This window comes from Amblyomma mixtum, chromosome 9, assembly GCF_055824585.1.
Source record: "Amblyomma mixtum isolate Tamu chromosome 9, ASM5582458v1, whole genome shotgun sequence".
Classification (NCBI taxonomy): Eukaryota; Metazoa; Arthropoda; class Arachnida; order Ixodida; family Ixodidae; genus Amblyomma; species Amblyomma mixtum.
Window position 1 is genome coordinate 53,951,553 of NC_143020.1, and position 19,538 is coordinate 53,971,090.

The window sequence follows — 19,538 nt, forward strand, 5'->3', positions numbered from 1 at the left end:
CCTTCGTGTTTGATGTTGTTAGCGAAAGCTTCACACAGACGGCAGCCCCTCAATATATGCTAAAGCCATAATGTTCGAGCCACTATAAAGCGGTAGGAAAGAGATAAACCTGCAGTAATTAGTCACTAATGGCTTCTAGCTAGGAAAATTATAAACAATGCTCGATTTATTTTGGAAAACATGATTACTTTATAATAGAACTTTCTAGGTTATGAGAATTTCTGATTGTCTGGCGAAGAGAAAACTCCAATAAATAAATCAATATAATCGATATAAAAATTCAATTTTCTTCCACTGTCTGCCCATGTAGCAGGCTTTTGTGTGAGTTACCTTCACGCAGGCATTCTTCATATTTGGCGGCTTTGAATTTCTCTAATAAATAACTTGCAAAACAGCGTGCCTGCAGTAATTCGAAAGCTTTATATCAGCATTTCAGCATAAAAAACCCACTGTTTTCATTGGTCTCTGAGCGGTTCTCTGCGAACATACGCATACTTAGAGTCTGTACCTTTCGTGATGAGACGTGATGCGTGATGTGCAGGGTTAATAAAGTTAGCGTGTGGTGCGTTTCTTTAATCGAGGGGTTGCATGTCGATGACCTCCTCTTGAAAAACGATCGTCACAGGTCTATGGCTTCAAATTTATTTGGAAATTTGGGACAGCTTGCTCGCTGCTCACGTCATGCGTGTGTTCGGACGAAGCTGCCAACATCCACGTGCTCGGCGAGCTCGTCACCAGTTTGCACCAGGATGACGGCGTAGGTGATGATGGAGCCAGCCATCTGAAAGTATAGGTTATACGGCACATATCGAATACATTACTACACTAACGTCATTGTTCTCGCGGCTTAGGGCAAGTAGTTTTATCCAAACCAGGAGACAGTTGAAGGACTTGGTTCATGCTCCCACATTAAAAAAAAAAAATGTTTCAGGCAACCTGGGAGAGAACGCGAGGTAGTTCAATTGGAAAGTTGTCGCCATTTTGTGCACCATCCGTAATGTAACTGCGCATGCCCAAAACTCAGCGGTGTTCAGCATCATCAGCTGATAAGAAATAAAGAAAAGGGCAAGAAAAAGAAAGAAAACGGGAAAACAATAAAAAAGTTAATTACTTTGAAAGGGGGTTTCCGCACAAGTAGCACGGGGACGGAGTTCACGGCGAGCGACAGAAAATGGGCGAGCAAAACGGCCGGCAGCGCAGATGATGGCCAGCATGGAGGAAAGAAAACTAGGAGAGAGTGCGCTCAGCCTCTGCAAGCCACCCTCCTCTGACGCCGCTGCCGAGGGCCCTTTTGCGCACTGACTCTTGGGAAATAGGCCCTCCACAGTTACCAGACTGCCAACCAGCGGTGCTTTTTAGTGAACGTCCGTGCTCCGATGTAGCAGAAGCGCAGCGCCTGTGTTGCAGCTTTGGCGGAATGCGTACCGAGCTCGAGGTTGTCTGAAGGCTCCGCGTCTCAACTCTTCTGTTGATTACACTATTGAGTTTTTGGGTGCACTGTAGAAAACTGCAGGTAAGCTTTTCATCAAAGGGTGCGGCCGCGACCTCGTCACTGTTCAACTGTGGTTCATAAAGAGAATGGAGAGGAATTCCTTTCGTCGTTATACACACATACGGAGCGTTTATTTCAGCGCATGCTATAAGCGGAGAACTCGAGATTAGGCGAAGAAAACGAGCCTCTAAAAAAGGGCGCAGTGGCTTCCAGGGCGCTCACGGCGGACGGTCATGTTTAACGAGCGCTCCGGAGCGCTGCGCAAGATTTTATTTCTCGGGCAGCGGACTTCGGCCCGCCCATGGGCTCGCCGTTCTCTGTTATTCTCGAGACACAAGTCGCGCCGAATGCGCTCGCGCACATACGCGGTTCCGACGTGAAATGCAGGGGTGAAGTATTTCTCTCTCTCGCTGTCGAGAGAGAGTGCCGGCGGCTTTACGTCTGCCCCTGCGCGGGGTCTCCCGGCCACTGCGCACAGTCACTTACAAAAAGAAGTAAACTGTTACATAGCCGCGCGCCCGTAACGTCCTGTCTCAGACTAATCGCGCGCGCGGCACACTGCACTAGCGGCCGGGGTGGGGCGCCCGGCCGAGGTAGCACCCACGGAGCGTTCGTGTCACGCGTGCACTACCTGGCGAAGAGCAAGCGGGAAGTCAAGCCCGCCTGCTCGATGAACGCACAGAGGCTCACCATTGTTCTGTCACGGGTGCGCGCACTGCCGCGCGGCCGCAGGAGCGCTTCGAGATTGTCCGGGATGATTCCCAGCGCCCTGTAGGCCGCGAGCATATCGAGACGCGGCACTGCAGAAGCGGCACAGCGAAGGAACATGTGCTCCAATGTCTCCACTGCGCCGCAGTCAGCGCACGCGTCGCTCGGGGATTGCGGCCGCTGCGGCGAGCGAGCAGTTTGCGCTCACCACGGAGCCGTCAGTGAACACAACATGGAACACAAGCAGATTGTCGCGCAGTTGCTCGTAGAGCGAGAGAGCGGAACCGAAACCGAAATCCGGCTAAGAACTACCGCTGCCTTGTCACGTGAGGGCCTATTTCCCATGATGCTTTCCATTATATTTTTTATGACTAGGCTTCAAGGTTATGACGTCATGCTCCCTCCTAGTTTTTTCTTCCTCCATGATGGCCAGTCCAGCCGAACCGATCTCGTGCAGCGCGGCGGCTCTTCGTCTTTCACCGGCACTTCGTCTTCGTTGGCGAGTCGTCAGTGATGTGCCCTGGCAGTAACAGGTGCGGCCGTCGTGGTTCGCTACAATTTGTTGAAATCGGTCGTGAAAGCTTTTTTTTGTACGAAATAAAAAAAAATGTACAGTTTGACCGATTGTTTTCAAGGGTTTTGTCTTCTCGTTGTCACTCTCTTGGTTCTGTTTCACTTGCATATAACGTTATATTTTTCTTTGAAAGCTGTTGAGTTTTAAGCAGTTGTATTCGTATTAGAAATGCCGTACAGAATATCATAAATGTAGAAAAAATATTTCCTCTGCTTTCATGTCTGTGTTAGTGCCAAACCTTTTCCGCTCCATTGCTCGCTACCCAATTTTCGAAGCAGATTTTTAGGACCTGTGCACTTCAAATTTAGTCTTCACCTGGAAGTAAGTGCAGTTTTGTAAAGCTTGCATGTAGAGGATACGTGGTTAGAGAGTATTTAGTTACTAGCTCATTATGCTAATAAGCGCCAAACTCTGTTCCAACTTCCTTGTTCATCAATTCGCTGTCGTCATACCACCTCCTAGTTAGTTCAGATAATAGAGCGACTGCTCCGGCTAACTGACATTTTTATTCAGGCAAACGACCTGTGTTGTGAAAAATCAAAAGATTAATAGTTTTGGCCTGACTAGGTCCCGCCACCCGAACATTGCTCAGTAGAGAGCGTTGCGATTTTATGCCTAATGTATAAAATTTATATAAAAATAACTATCGCGGTTAGAGGCACAAAGGCGTACAGCATCAGGATATACTATACGTTGCTGCAAAAATTGAAAACAAAAAGAAAACAAAGCAAGGACCAAAGGCACATAACAGGCAGTACAGTAACTTTTTTTCTCAGGGTGGAAATCGCACAAACAAGTTGACTAGGAAAGGCCAAGAAAAGGTAACTTTTTAAAGGGACACTGAGGAGAAATTGAAGTTGGCTTGTATCGACAGAATACCAGCTCCTGATTACAAAAACGCCACTCATACTGACAACAAAGCTCCTTGTAACGTAGAAAAGAGCAAGAACCAAAATATAGGTATCGCCGCCACAGGCCAAAGTCGCTAGTACAAGCGTGATGATGTCATAGGAGAAAACAGTGTTGCTAGAACCAATGGTTCAAGCAACACTAGGACACGAGAACCCACGAATCACTGCGCCAATTTGCGCCAATGCATGCGCAAATCTCATTGACGTCGCCAGATGGCGTCACGTCCCCGGCAGCTACGCGCGCGCCTGCAGCATCGGGACCAATCAGCGCCTGCTCACCGGCGTTAGGCGCGCTCCCGGTATTCCGCTAACGGTAACAAGGTACACGGTATGCTAAAGGTGTCTATTTGCGAGAACTTCGTTGACTACTTCGAGAACGGGATCCATCGTAACGCTGGCAAAACGCCGGTGCAAACGTAAACGAAGCGACGGTAGCGACGGCCGCAATAGCCGATAGATGCCTTAAACGTGCGGCCGGCGGTAGCTTTCTTTTGGTCTGCTGCTAGGCCGCACTGCTGGCCGTCAGAAATCACGGAGTCTGCGTTACGTCATGTGCACGTCATGTTTCACGTCACTTAGTCCTGTGTCGTCATAAGAGATTCCCAAGTTTGAATCAGAGCGGCGGGAAAAACTTTTTCAACTTCGAATCCAAATTTCTTCGAAAAAAATGCATCTTTTGCTGCCGGCCAAGTGGCAACAAAGCCATGAAATGCCGAACTATCGGATTTTGCTTTAAAAAAAAAATATTACTAGAGCTCTCCTCACTGTCCCTTTAAGTTCTCTTTGAAGCTGTGATATGCACCAGGTTATTGTATAAACTCTAAACTTCGCAAGTGTTTATTTAAAAATTTAAGCATGAAGCGATCATCCGTCTGTTGTGCAACGGCAGCTGTTAGTTCTTTGTTTCCGGAAATCGCGGCTCTCCGAAAAAAGGAAGAAGAAAACACGAGTGAAGGAGCGCGGTGGAGAGAAGGATCAACAGGCAAAGTTGGAAGGGGGGGAATCAAAGCGGAACATATTCTAGGGATTCATACCGACGACCTTTGGTTCCCCATACCGTGACTTCTTGAAACTTCAAACGTCTATTATGGCGAAACTAATTGACGAAGGGCATTCGAAGTGGTGTAAAATGATTTGTCTTCTTGCGCTGTATACGTTGGCATCAGAAAGTGGATATACGGATGTAACGAAAAAACTGTACTGGATATAACGAAGATGGCTAATGACGCAATATTCGTTCGATATTGTTAACGCTCGGTACTCATGCGCTGCCTCAGCGTTTCGCTCTTTTTTTCTAATATGCTCAAACTTGCTTTTTAAGTAATATTGCCTAACAGGAACGCATTTTACGTTTAGATTAAGACGATATTTAGTTGCATATGCTCGTAATCGTAGTTTTTCGCTGAATCCGACATGTCATACTGTCCAACGGGATATTCGCCACGCGGCGACAAAGAAGAAGCTGAGCGTCTTTCTGTCGTCTTACATGCCCAAGAACATTTTCTATGGTGCTGCAAGCGTGTACTGAAACTTCGTCACGGACACTTACGGACACGAGTAGGGCTTTGTTGAGGCTGAAGAAGCCTGCACCAGTCAGACACATCGACTCGGGATCAATGGTGTCGTGCAGATACTGTACCTGTTTTAAGATAGAATGCAAAAGGCATTAATGAATGAATGAATGAATGAATGAATGAATGAATGAATGAATGAATGAGTCAGTCAGTCAGTCAGTCAGTCAGTCAGTCAGTCAGTCAGTCAGTCAGTCAGTCAGTCAGTCAGTCAGTCAGTCAGTCAGTCAGTCAGTCAGTCAGTCAGTCAGTCAGTCAGTCAGTCAGTCAGTCAGTCAGTCAGTCAGTCAGTCAGTCAGTCAGTCAGTCAGTCAGTCAGTCAGTCAGTCAGTCAGTCAGTCAGTCAGTCAGTCAGTCAGTCAGTCAGTCAGTCAGTCAGTCAGTCAGTCAGTCAGTCAGTCAGTCAGTCAGTCAGTCAGTCAGTCAGTCAGTCAGTCAGTCAGTCAGTCAGTCAGTCAGTCAGTCAGTCAGTCAGTCAGTCAGTCAGTCAGTCAGTCAGTCAGTCAGTCAGTCAGTCAGTCAGTCAGTCAGTCAGTCAGTCAGTCAGTCAGTCAGTCAGTCAGTCAGTCAGTCAGTCAGTCAGTCAGTCAGTCAGTCAGTCAGTCAGTCAGTCAGTCAGTCAGTCAGTCAGTCAGTCAGTCAGTCAGTCAGTCAGTCAGTCAGTCAGTCAGTCAGTCAGTCAGTCAGTCAGTCAGTCAGTCAGTCAGTCAGTCAGTCAGTCAGTCAGTCAGTCAGTCAGTCAGTCAGTCAGTCAGTCAGTCAGTCAGTCAGTCAGTCAGTCAGTCAGTCAGTCAGTCAGTCAGTCAGTCAGTCAGTCAGTCAGTCAGTCAGTCAGTCAGTCAGTCAGTCAGTCAGTCAGTCAGTCAGTCAGTCAGTCAGTCAGTCAGTCAGTCAGTCAGTCAGTCAGTCAGTCAGTCAGTCAGTCAGTCAGTCAGTCAGTCAGTCAGTCAGTCAGTCAGTCAGTCAGTCAGTCAGTCAGTCAGTCAGTCAGTCAGTCAGTCAGTCAGTCAGTCAGTCAGTCAGTCAGTCAGTCAGTCAGTCAGTCAGTCAGTCAGTCAGTCAGTCAGTCAGTCAGTCAGTCAGTCAGTCAGTCAGTCAGTCAGTCAGTCAGTCAGTCAGTCAGTCAGTCAGTCAGTCAGTCAGTCAGTCAGTCAGTCAGTCAGTCAGTCAGTCAGTCAGTCAGTCAGTCAGTCAGTCAGTCAGTCAGTCAGTCAGTCAGTCAGTCAGTCAGTCAGTCAGTCAGTCAGTCAGTCAGTCAGTCAGTCAGTCAGTCAGTCAGTCAGTCAGTCAGTCAGTCAGTCAGTCAGTCAGTCAGTCAGTCAGTCAGTCAGTCAGTCAGTCAGTCAGTCAGTCAGTCAGTCAGTCAGTCAGTCAGTCAGTCAGTCAGTCAGTCAGTCAGTCAGTCAGTCAGTCAGTCAGTCAGTCAGTCAGTCAGTCAGTCAGTCAGTCAGTCAGTCAGTCAGTCAGTCAGTCAGTCAGTCAGTCAGTCAGTCAGTCAGTCAGTCAGTCAGTCAGTCAGTCAGTCAGTTAATTAATTAATTAATTAATTTATCAGCGAAGCAAGTCGATGTATAAATAGAAGTTGTTGCATTTTGTTTACCTCCTGTCTAAAAGCCTCTGCGTTTTCCGGCATGCCCACGCCAATTGCAGTCTCCTTCAGCTTCAGGGCCTGAAAAGAAAAAAAAAATAACTTGCAAATGTATCGCTACCGTTGTGCAGAAAGTTTTGTCAGCACTCAAGTTTATTTTGTCTGCATGCTTTCACTGTTTCATCGCGTTCGATCTTTGATACAAACTGCGTCCGACCGGCGAATAAAAAAATCACAGTAACCCCTATTTACAACACGTGCTGGCAATGCGACAGTATTAAAGGCCGTTGATGCATTTACATCGAGTTTCGTGCTTTTGGCGCATGGAGGCGCTTGTGGGCCCCTACACGTTGGTCTTCACCGGACCGCAGATATCCCTTCAGGTAATCAACCTAGTGGTTAGAGGCTCCCCCAGGTGTCCAGAGGTGGCGACACGGGTGTATAGTTGTCATCTCTTGTCTGGTTACGTCACTTCTGGTGATATCAGTTCCATCCAGCTAATGGGCGCTTTTTATTACCGACGACACATTTTTTTTCCTTATAAGGCTTTAACGCTGTCGTATTATAAGTGGGAAGTGAGGGGTAGGGTGCACCAGGATGGTCAGGCGACCGTAGCAAAGAGGGCAACAACCAGATGTGTGCACGGAGTCGTGGGGTTCAAAATATACAGCTCTATAAACTATTGCTGTTATATTGTTTTAATAAATTACATAACGAGTGCTGAAAAGAGCGCTTATGATATAAGTGCTTGCACAATACTGAGCCCCTTGTCGTGGGGGGGGGGGGGGGGGGGGGGGGGGAGTTCGCACGCAGCGTCCCGAGAACGTGTCTGGCTCGGCCGTCCACGCATACGAGCAGCGTTCTTACCACTACACTCCCCTTCCTCTGCATTCATGACCCTTCCCTAAAGCGACTGATGCGCCACGTTGACGCTGGCGGCTTTGAACGAAACTGCGGCGACTGCTACTTGCAGGCCCGCAGGGTGCCTTTCTATGCTGTCACTTAAGGATGTTTTCATGAGAGGCGTTTCGAGTGTTTTCGAGGTGCCTTTTATTGCGAAAGCAATGCTATGCTAGGTGTTGAGCCTTCATCGTGGTCCAGGCGGTAGTCACGTTTGACCTTCAAACGGCCTCTAGTCTGATGACGCGTGGAGGCGCTCGCGTCTGTGGCGTCATACTGAGGGGAAATCTGAGCTACCTAGTCGGTTCGTCGGCGTGGTCCCAGCGGTACTGGTTTTCCACTTCACCTGACAGTAGTTTGGCCGCGGTACGCAGGAGGCTGATGCCGACAAGGCAACCCACTTGCAATGCTGCTCAGAGCTCCCCTGCTACTAAAAAAATCTAGAAAAGTTTAGCAAATGAGAGAGCAATGAGCACTCAATGACTACAACTTCCGAAGTGATCGATTTTCAGGAACTCCAAAGAGTATATTGTTGGACAATATCAATGAAAAATAATCTACTCCCCTTCCGATCAGAGAAGTTGAATTGATGTGGGTCCTGGCCAACTCGTCTAATCCGGGGAACGAGGCGGCTCACGCGCCGGCCCGAGGTTTCATCGACCGGGCAGTGAGCGCGCCCTCCGACCAGACTTTCACCAGGGACGGGTTGATCTCATTTCATGACATCACTCATCACTTTAGGCTGGAGAGGCGCACATATCCCCCTGCCCACAAATCGTTAACAAAAGTTACGTGGCGCCGACTGCAAACACGCTTCCTTCTGAATCCGGCAGTGCTTGTCCTCATGAACCCTGGCCAGTACGACCCAAACTGCCATAAATGTGGTGAAAGCGCCGCATACGACCACATTCTGTGGAACTGTGCTAATGAACCGCCTCCGGCGGAGTTGATACAGCTCGCTTCTCCCGAGCGGTGGGAGGCCGTGCTGGTCTGCTCGGACTCCAAGGTTCAAGTACGGGCAATCGTGCGGGCCAATGAGGTCGCCGCCAGCCATGGGCTAGCAGCCATCTTGTACGTGTCGTATGTTTCTCCTGCAACCTGCTCTCGACGCAATAAATGTTTTACAATCGAATCCCCTGCCTGCATCGCTATGAATAGCAGGCTTAATTCAGTGGTAAAATAAATGAATGGGTCCCGAGGAACGAAGATTTGTTTGGCTAGTAAGACACGCATGCCTATTAATAACGTGGTGTCCAACAAGGCTAAATGTGCCAATAATACTTATATATCGCTAGCGAGCAGCCGGAAATACTAATCGAAAATTCGAGTGAGTCAAGCGGTATAAAGCGCACGCACAAAATGGACAGAAATCTCAGGCTCACCTCATCGCTAATAGCTTGGCTCAAGATGGCGATGTCTGCGAAGCTCAATGAAGCGTACACAGAGTAGACCATCGGGATCCAAACATCCGGATGCCAAAAGTCACCGGCAACTACTGCATAAAGAGTTACGCACACTATCAGGATCAGGCACGCTTCCCAAACAGCCAAAGCTGGATGCCAGATCTCGTTGATGGACTGCTTGAGACTCTTGATGGTGGACACGTTGAGCCTTACTTTCTCCACTTCGCGGCGGCCTTGAAGGTTGGGATGCATGCGGCTGATTTGCCTGCGGATTGTCACGACCTGAGCTCGTAGGTACTCAGCCAGGACGTCCAGACAGCAGCTGAGGACGACGTACAGGACGCTGTCGTAGAAGATCATCGCGAACGTTGAGAATATGTTAACTGTCGTCGCGCAGAGCATCCACCACTCCTGATCACCTCGTACAAGAGTCACTACGGGAACTCTAAGGATCAAGGCGTAGGTGACGAGAAACGTCATCATGATCGCAAATTTCCTCACGCGGGCACCCCGCCGGTTCCATCGAATCTCGGAGTCTTCGGAAAGTACGAAAGTCGTGGATATCTCGTAGGTCTGCGAGTCTCTGAGGAAATGGAGTAGCCTGGACGATCCCCGTACCATGCAACCGAAGTTGAGGACAATCCTGATGATCACGACGCTATTGACGATGAACAACAGGGACTTAGTAAAGGACTGAGTAACCTTAGAGATCAGGAAGAGCTGGCTGATGAGAACCGTCGCCAGTGTTACGCTTAGCAGAAAGCATGCAGCGCAACAGAGTGCGTAGACGCTAATAAACCGGACCCTGGCCATTTTCAGCGAACCATCCCAAATGCCCTCTATGAAAAGGCATCCTAGCAGTCGGCATGCGATGCCGTATTTTCGAAAGCGCTTCATCATATACGACGCTTCTGCCACAGGTACCACTTCATGACTAGCTCGAACGAAAAAGACCTTGTCTGGCGGGCCTGAAAAAAATAAGAGCGTATTTTCGATTAACACACTGAAGTATGCTGACCGCGAATCTTGGTTTTGTCTGCCTAACATTATTTTTTCCACGGCTTGCGGCATTACGGCTTGTGCTTTCTATTAGGCCTCGTACTCCCGTATGACGTATTAACCGCACTTTGGTGCCCTTTATGCTGTTCATTGACGTAAAGAATAAAAGAAAGTCGCGTTCGAATGGCAAATGCATGATTTGCTGCAACAGCACTTGTCCAACGGACAAAAGTCTAGCCACATACCACGCTTCCGATGAGAACTTACTATTGAAGAACCGAACATGCCTCCACATGTTTTTATGTTCGAGATAAATCCAAGCACCCGTCCAGTATGCTCCAGGAAAGGCTTTGATTACTCCATGAATCGGGCCGAATTATGTCTATATAGTGGATATTTACAGCCCAACAAAAAAAGCTCTGAGCTCTGTTAAGGCGTGACGGGGATGTTTTGATAGGCTCATTGAAGAAGAAAAACTATGTTGATACGTGAGATTCCCATAAATATAACCAGACGGGTAAATTATTCCAAGAACAGCAAAGCGTTTTCAAGTAAATGAAAGCTTTTGTTAATAGGAAGGTTACGGGATATTACAACGAGCGTGTTTAGGTTGACTAAAGGTCAAATGACTATTAAGGCGTCCTCGGCTTTGTTGTTTGGCATGGTTAACCTATATCATGGTATTCGAACCTATATACCGAGCTGCAGCTGCAGCTTCTAAAAGCATTCTCTACTAAGGTGCGTCAATTACTCACTAAGAAGGCGCATTTTGACGATAGGGCCATCGAATATCTTTCATAGCATTTGAAATCTTGTGAAAATGTAGGGGTTATTTAATTACTTCGTCACTTCAGGATTAGACTGAAATAAAAACACCACACCTTAGGTTTTCGAGCCTTGGCGCGATACAACTACAAAGGACTGCTGATGTGGAGCTGCTGCGTTTGCAATACTGGGGAAAATTTACGCGGGTTGATTTAGCAAACCCACGTTTACGCGTATGATGGCAAGCAGAACTATAGCACTTACGGTGAAAGTTATCCATCCTTTGTTATCTTGGTCACATCATTGCGGGGAAGAAACTGCGAACTCCGCAGAACGTCTCGAGTGCTCTTCCAACGATGACCTTACAGCCAGATGTTGTTTTCTGCTCTACACCTACAGCGCTACTGGCGTCGTCAAACATCACATACAGGTTGCCTCAATTCATTGCCTGGTGGAGGAACTCAATAACGTAAACGACGCACCGCCGCTCTCATGAAGTTCTTATGAAGACCCCTCATAGAGATAGCCCTCTTCCTTTGAATGCCGGAAAAGCATATCATCAAATCATGCAGCGGTTCATTAAGGAGTTAATGGAGTACTTGCCAACTCGCGCGTGCTCCCCCCCCCCCCCCCCCCCCCCCACACACACACACACAAATTCACGCCAAACGGCGATCAGAGACTTGTCTACCCGGCATGGAAACTCGAGGGGCTGTCGACTATCATAGGAAGAGTTCTTTTCGCCCTTTTCGTCTCTGCTCTTATCCCGTCCGCTAGGTCGCTTGGCAAAGCATTGTATGCCTCGTGTCACCATACGCAGGCGAGAACTTTCCCTTTCCCTCTAATATCCAAAACGCTTGGCCGCGGGCTCATTTATGTACGGGGCTTGCCGGTGCCTGTTTGAGGGCTGCCAGTGGCTGAAAGTATATGGCGACAAATAAGCCTTTCGTGCACGACAGCCTCTGGTAAATACCAAAGCAGTCACGCACGCCGGCTCAGGCCATCAACTCAAGCGGCCCAACTATATGCGGCGCCGGTGAACACCGCCTCCCAGCGGTTTCGTGACGCGGCTTTCCCAGCGGTCGTGAGAACGCCGTTAATGGTGGGTCGCGTCGGGAAACATTAGTCGTCTACCCTGCGTGAAGGGCACGAGGCCCCGATGAATGAGTACGTAGTGGTGTTTTGCCGAAGAGGCCATGAACGATTGAGGATACAGCAGAAGCGGTGTGTCGCAGCGTGTACATTCGACGGCACAAAGTCGATCCGTTGCAATACTTTTGCTTGCAAGAGCGGCGCAGTGGGCTATGAGGCACTCTTTACAATAGAAGGATAGAAGGCTCTTAACTTATTTCTGTAGTCTGCAGTTACTTAAAGAAAACTGAAATTGTGGTACACGAACTTTTTTGCATTTTGTATTCATTACACTGCGGACGCCTTGACCGTAAGTGAACCACTGCGATGAGTTTCGAGGGAACGAGAAACCAGCTAACATTCACTCTGAAAAATGGTGTTTTACGTTTTGAAAAGCTCTTCTGCACTCGATGTATGCATTTGCAAAACTATTCAATCTTTTATTCCGATTAACTTCGTGGCCCTTTAAAGGGTTTTCAAGGAAAAGCCAAGCGGCAGCATATTTTGGGGATCTGCCTGGTGAAAGATGGCTGAATATAACGAGCCAGAAAGATAAGCACATATGAATGTTTAGCCATATCGCTTGAACACAGACCCAGTGTTGTAATGGTCGGTGTTCTGAAACGAAAATTTCACAGACGACAGGATCTCGCACTCGACGCCGCAGGCCGGAGTGACTTCCTCAGATTAAGTCCGAAAGGTGCTGTTGCTACAAAGATTGCTTTTGCATGATAGAAGCGAAGAATGCGAGTACACGTGGATATACAGCACTGGCCTACGTAGTAGAATGAACAAAAGTGCAGATACACATGCTTAATACATAGTACTAATCATCATCATCATCAGCCTGACTACGCCCACTGTCGGGCAAAGGCCTCTCCTATGCCTCTCCAATTAACCCTCTCCTGTGCCAGTTGTGGCAACCATACCCTCGCAAACTTCTTAATCTCATCCACCCACCTAACTTTCTCCCATCCCCTGCTACGCTTGTCTTCTTTTGGAATCCACTCCGTTACCCTCAAGGAATAGCGGTTATCTTGCCTTCGCATTACATGCTCTGCCAGAGCCCATATCTTCCTTTGTCATGTCATTATCCCGCGTTTGTTCCCTCACCCCAACATTAATGCAGTCCCAACAATGGCCCATTGGGCGCCAATATTTTATCGATGCTACATTCTCCTTTTACTGTTTTTTGTTTCTCCTCATTTGCCTCTGCTTCCTGGCAGAGCTCTTTGATCATACCAGACGCGAAACTTTCCATAACGCCTGCGTGTCGAAATCTGATCGTGTCATTGGCCAATACTAGGAAGTTAACAGATTAACGACGCGTGCGGCGTTCATATGAACTTCTGAGTGCAACTGAGTACAGAACCATAGACAAGAAATAACAGTTCCAGGAAGGCACCGATAGCTAATATCCCAGCTCGTACGTGTCGCTACTGTCTGATAACCTTCGCAAAGTGGCCACTGGGGCGGGTCAGGTTTTGAAGCGGCGTTTTTAACAGGCATTATCAAAGGACTTTGCTTACAAGTTTATTTGGCAGATAACATGAATGAATAACACAGAGTTTACGTTTTGAAAATCATGTGTGGTCCTTATCGTCGTGGAGGTGAGGCTAGAGATTGGTTCTGTTAAACTTTTATCTTGTTGCCCCGGGTAGCGATTCAGAATGGCCATTTATAGAATTAGGAATGTTACAATGTTTTAATTTTGTTTGCTCTTTTAAAACCAAGTACAATGTCGGCGACCGCCGCTTGTGTGATTGCAAAGCAATCATGTCAAGACCACTTCCCCCTTCAGGAACACACTTCCCTCACATACCCTGCAATTCAAGCCGACGCATTTTATAGTGGTTATCCGATGGGCATCGCACGCCACCAGACATGAAGGCCATAGATGCTTGCTGTGGAAATCAGATGTACCGTAATCTCCTGATAACATTCCGCACCTTGCGTACAGTCCGAAGGGCTCAATCTTGTCCGAATGTTGTTTTCCCTCTAAAATGTCCGAACGTCGTACATCCGCAACCCGTACACAGAATCGCATTGGCCACTTACTGCTAGAATGAACGATATTAAAAAAAGAAAACGCCATATAGTCCCCATATATAGACAGCCCGAAAAGCCGGAAAATTTTGAATTTTAGACATATAAATGACACACATGCTGTATACCGGATTTTACGGTATATCCAACTCTGCAGTTCCTTCTAGATTCGTTCAGGCTGTTTTCAGCCAAGTTACATGCTAGGTCTATCTATTTCATTAATTGCGCCCCTTCATTAATTGTGCCCCTTCAAAATACATTATTTCTTTCACAGATGATAGATGATAGCCAGCGCCGGTTCTGTCCTTTTCCTTGTCCCGTGTCGCGGCGCTTTTTCTTGCCCTCAGGGTTTGTGAACTATAGCTGAACTCTCCCTTTTACTGTGTTTTTTTAATGTTTGTCTAGCCCTTGCGTTTTTATTTCCAAATCACGGCTCCAAAAGACAGTTTATGGGGCTTGGTGGAGAGGAGTGGTTTCACATAAGCATTGCGCCATATTTTTATAGGTGTGGCGCGGAATATGGGATATTAAATAATTTCACTCACCGAACACTGAGCTACAGTTCTGTGTGCTTCAGGTTTTTATTAAGTGACGCCACTTGGATGCAGTAATCCCATTGCGTTTTGCCGCCGCGGTGGCTCAGTGGCTATGGTGCTCGGCTGCTGACCCGAAAGACGCGGGTTCGATCCCGGCCGCGGCGGTCGAATTTCTTTGGAGGAGAAATTCTAGAGGCCCGTGTACTGTGCGATGTCAGTGCACGTTAGAGAACCCCAGGTGGTCGAAATTTCCGGAGCCCTCCACTACGGCGTCTCTCATAGTCTTAGTCGCTTTGGGACGTTAAACCCCATAAACCAAACCAAACCATTGCGTTTTACGGAGCTTCAGCGAAGCGGAGAAGTCAGCCGATTGAGCACGGATGCTATTGAAGAGAACTCTCTGGGCGGAAAGCCCCATATCATATCGCCACCTAAGATTCATATGATTCAAGAAGTTTTACTCAATGACAACAAGAAAATTTGTACGCATATATTTGGACCAATAGCCAATGAGGATAGTCAGAGGTCAAATGCAAATAATACCATGTAGGCCAGCCTTTACATGCACATTTACGAAACTAATATTGTGCCTTGCTTCGATTCCTAAAAATCGTAGCTTGCAGGTAAATTTAAAATTACCAGCTTGTTTTATTTCCACTGGCAACAAGTTCTAAATTTTCGCTCCTGTAAATTCTATTCGTGTTTCTGCGTGTATATTGTGACAAATAGGAAGGTTAAAATTACCACTACCGGCTTGCCTAGTGTTGCGGACGGGTATACTGAACGCACAAAGAGGTAGGAGGTAGTTGGTATTTATAAATTGTTGACAATAAGAAACATTTTGTAGTAGCTTAAGGTTATAGGATAGGAAAACTTTTAATGTCCAACAGAAAGAGGGTAGCCAGACGGCTACCCGCCTAGACGACAGCCGAAAGGTCTTGACTCTCGGCGGCGGCTTCGGCCAGTCGGAGGTTATAAACGAAGGTTATGAACGATATGATTTGCAATGCGTCAAAAATGTTATTCTAAGAACAATCCGATGGAGGTATGTAGGTAATCGCATGGTTTTTAACGCTCGTTTTTGTAGTTTCAACAATGGTGATGTATATGTTTTGTATGTATTTCCACCATGACTCACTGCAGTAACTCAGATGACTGTGACATAATTAAAAGTACAGTGGTCTAAAATAGTGCATATAAAGTGTCGCCATGCTTTTGCCAAAGTAAAAGAACTGTACGCAACCTTTTTACACACACTATGAACCTATTCCTTCGAAGCTAAGTGACAATCAAATATAACCTCTAAATATTTGAAGGAAAACACATTGTTTTTAACACAAGGAAACATCATTTTTAACACATTGAAAAAACAATTAAATCAACAACCTTTTCTTTCGAACTGAAATAACATATCTATTTCTTTTTTCAGTGTTTAACGCTGGATTATTATTTTCAAACCAAGTTCAAATGCGTAATAATTCATTGTTTACAGCATTGCCTATTGCTTAAAGCGTACAGCCGGTGAAGAGAAATGCAGTCTCATCCGCGTACATCAGAGTTAATCCTCCATTCCCGATAGAGGCTTCCTCAGAAGAAAGACAAGCTTAAATTAGAGCTCCTAAATGGGTTTGTTTTTGTAGATGATTTGCGGCCCCGTACATATACAGCATAGGCGGAGGTCATCGCTCGTCCGTCGCACATGCCATAAGAAATGAGGAAGTCTTCCAACCGGTCTTTTTCTCTTTTTCTCACCCCAGAACCGCTTTCTTTCTCGCATGTTGCAACTATCTATAAGGCGGTGTAGAGCGCGAAGTGCACGGGTCAAGAACGTGTTTCGTCAAAACGACACACAAAAAAGCAAACATTTAGACTGAGTGCAGCATTTCAGCCTCGCGTGGAAGTCTCAACTCAAGTTTGGTCTCACATTGAGGTTAGGAAGGCAAGTTTTGATTTTATTTCAAGAGTTTTACCACTTAGTGACCAGTTACACTCTACATTTCTGCGTCTTTTGCTTTGAGAGAAAGCCCAGCTGTCCAGCTTGTGTTTCTGTCCTTTCCTTCCTCAGTTCCATTCCTCCTTTCTCCGCCCACTTTTCGTAACACTTCATTCATTATTCATTACGTTGGGCGGCAAGGACGAAGTGGCCAATGTCGGGACACGAGCTACTCACATAAGCGGAAGGCAGACAGACACACATCTACTGTTTTTTTTTCTTTTGTGTGCGTGTCTGTGTGTCCGTCTGTGTAAAACTGGATGCTGCTAGACATGTCCAAATGATTGCAGCTTCCTCACTCCATACTTAGTTCTCGTCGCATCAAGGTTTTCGTCATTCCTGGCGAGCCATCCGCGTCACAGTGCGAGGGTTGGAAGGCCAGTCGCTCAGTCGGCGTGTGCAGCTTCTGTTGCCCGAATAGCAGGACGTCTCAGGAAGGGAGGATAAAGAAAATGCCGCCAATACGCCACCCCGAAGTAAAGTTCGTAAAGGTAAGTTTTGCAGGAATTGTGTGAGAACGCGAGTAATGGTAAAGAGATCGTTTTAGCTTCTTTGCTGTTGTGTTTGAGGTAAGAGTCCCCCTGATATGTCTCGTTTCGAAGGGGCTTCGATGGACTTACCCGATAGGTCGAATAGTGTGTTTGAATGAAGTTCGCAGCGTCTCCCAGCCATATCAAGTTCTTGCGCAAAAAAATATATTCATTATTTCAAAAATACTAAGTTAATAAAGGAAGCAACCTTAAACTGTGTGCTTAACTACTTCATGCGCTAGCAAATAGTTTCACCTGATGTGCCATTAGAAGTTGAGCTGCACCCTGAAAAAGCAAATTCGTTCAAACATTTTCCCAATTGCTTGCGTATAATGGATGTTTGCAGTTTTTCGGGTTTTTCTCTGATGTTGGATTATGAACGGGTGGTGTTAAATGCTCAGTGTTGACGAAGGTTGTGCTTCGTTGCAGATATTTATAAACAATGAGTTCGTCAATTCGGCTTCAGGAAAAACGTTCCCGACTTACAATCCGGCCACTGGTGAGAAGATTGCCGATATTCAGGAAGGAGACAAGGTGAGACATTCGAGAATTTTGTTTCTGTTCTCAATAACTTTTACGAAGGGCGAACATTCTAAAACCTTGCAGCGGCACTTTTCTACTAGGTGAAAGCTTCACGACGGCCAATAAGTTTTATAAAAACTTAAAGGTACTTGGTGGCACTTGCAGACGACACCAGAAATATCGCTGTTATTACGAAACGCAAGTGGTTAACGCTTAAATAACTGAAGGGACAAATGCAGACGCTCTTTGCACTCAGCTCTCTGTCAGTGTGTTTTCTTTCTTGCTGCTTTATTGTATTGTAGCTACTTCATTTAAAGATTTAGATTAATCGAACCGTTGCTGTTGAAGGGTATAACCGTGCTGGGAATAGTACTTTCATAATGCAGTAAATCTATTTAAACTTCATGTTACCACACTGGTACCTGGCATGGGTGAAAAGAAAACTGCTCTATTTGCCGATTTTTCATGAAACTCAGCAGTAATCCGCCTAATAAAACACATCCAAATGCGCGAAACATTGTTTTAAAAGCAACCAGAGCCTTGTCAACGAGCGACGGTCAGAGCTGTTTTGCCGTGATGCTCTTTTTGTTTGTTCTTTTGATATGGAAACACAAGAAGCTGATGAGATTCGCCCAAACGCGGCAGTTTTCGTGCCAGGACACGGAGGAACATGAATACGGACGGTGCAGTGCCACACTGGGAGTAAACTTCGGAATTTTGCGTGTCGTTTCCCTTAAAACGTAGTCCTACGGAAGAATAAAGAAAGCTTATTAAGCCATGTATAGACTCCGTCAAAAGTATAAAGACCAAAGGGTTTGCTGCTAAGCTGTCTAGTGGGGCTTCCTAGAACATCCAGCTGTCCAAAGCTTGGGAGGATTGAGGATGTGAGGCCATTCCTCTTTCGAGAGATTTCGCTCGTGTAAGATGCATAACGAGGCACGCTGCAAGCCTCAAAAGCAAACCCATTGGGCTGTGTACTTTTGACAGGGGCTGTATCTAATAAACCGACGCAGCGGGAGCAATAGCCTAGGTGGCTATTGTGAATGGTACAGGTGCAAAACGTATTATCACACTGTCTGCATAATAAATGAGAAGCCTTTGATCAGTTTTTGTTTTGCCGGAGTGAATGAAAAAAAAGAAAGAAAAACTGTTACTCAACGGCCTAGTTATTTCTCTCTCTCTACATGCTTTTATAATTGTGACAGTTTGCTTCCCATAATTCGACATCGAAAGGAACCGCAAATGTTTCAATTAAGCCGAGTTCGAATTAAGGGCAGGCTTTTTATAAAATTACACCTTAAACTGACGCCACCAATTCATACGAGTGAATAAGCAACACTTTTGAATTAACCGAGTTCGTAATGAGGAATTAAAAAAATTACCGACGATTACGTTACTTCCTAATGCGAAATTTGAGCGCAGCAAATAAGCTGTTTCTCCTTTTCGATAGATTGAGGCAAAGAAATCGAGCAACACATGTATGCGCTATCACAGAATTTTTTTTTTATTTTTCACACGTATTCCTTTAACAAAGACTCCACTAACAGTTCTTGACAGTCATGAAGGAAGCTTTGTGGTCGGAGAAATAGACTGATATATGTTCGACTTGGTACACCAATGCTTGATTCTCAAAGACGAGATCTATACAAGTGCCTCGCGAGGTTGTCACAGCCGTGGGACGCGTTACGAGCGAGAGGAACGGGATGTTCTCCCGCATAAGTGTTAGGAAATTGCTGTTTGTCTTTATGTCAACATTAAAGTCCCCCACTACTAACATCGGTGTGGATCGATGGACGGTTAATGCGAGTTGCAGGAAGTGCACGACGTCTTTCGTGAGTGCGGTAGGGGCGAAGTAGGCAGCTACAACCA

At 46.5% G+C, this 19,538-nt stretch overlaps 2 protein-coding genes across 3 annotated transcripts in view; one reads left to right on the plus strand and one right to left on the minus strand.

Moving 5' to 3' along the window:
• Positions 1-624: 624 nt before the first annotated feature.
• Positions 625-11,498, minus strand: LOC149329044 (uncharacterized). 2 transcript variants are annotated; one of them, XM_089560090.1, is made up of 5 exons: positions 11,176-11,498; positions 9,127-10,115; positions 6,857-6,925; positions 5,235-5,324; positions 625-781 (listed from the first exon to the last, which is right to left on the minus strand). In XM_089560090.1, the coding sequence occupies exons 1-5, from the start codon at positions 11,189-11,191 to the stop codon at positions 680-682; spliced, it is 1,266 nt and encodes a 421-aa protein (XP_089416216.1). In that variant the 5' UTR covers positions 11,192-11,498; the 3' UTR covers positions 625-679. The 2 variants fall into 2 exon arrangements, with proteins under 2 accessions (XP_089416216.1, XP_089416215.1); XM_089560089.1 differs by lacking the exon at positions 625-781 and having other exon boundaries at positions 4,372-5,324.
• Positions 11,499-16,899: 5,401 nt separating this feature from the next.
• The window catches only part of LOC149329045 (aldehyde dehydrogenase, mitochondrial-like), a 29,481-nt gene continuing 26,842 nt past the window's right edge, over positions 16,900-19,538 (plus strand). Inside the window, exons 1-2 of the mRNA XM_089560087.1 lie at positions 16,900-17,108; positions 17,577-17,681. Of these exons, the coding sequence (XP_089416213.1) occupies positions 17,070-17,108; positions 17,577-17,681 (144 nt within the window). The 5' untranslated portion in view covers positions 16,900-17,069. The remainder of the gene's footprint in view (positions 17,109-17,576; positions 17,682-19,538) is intronic.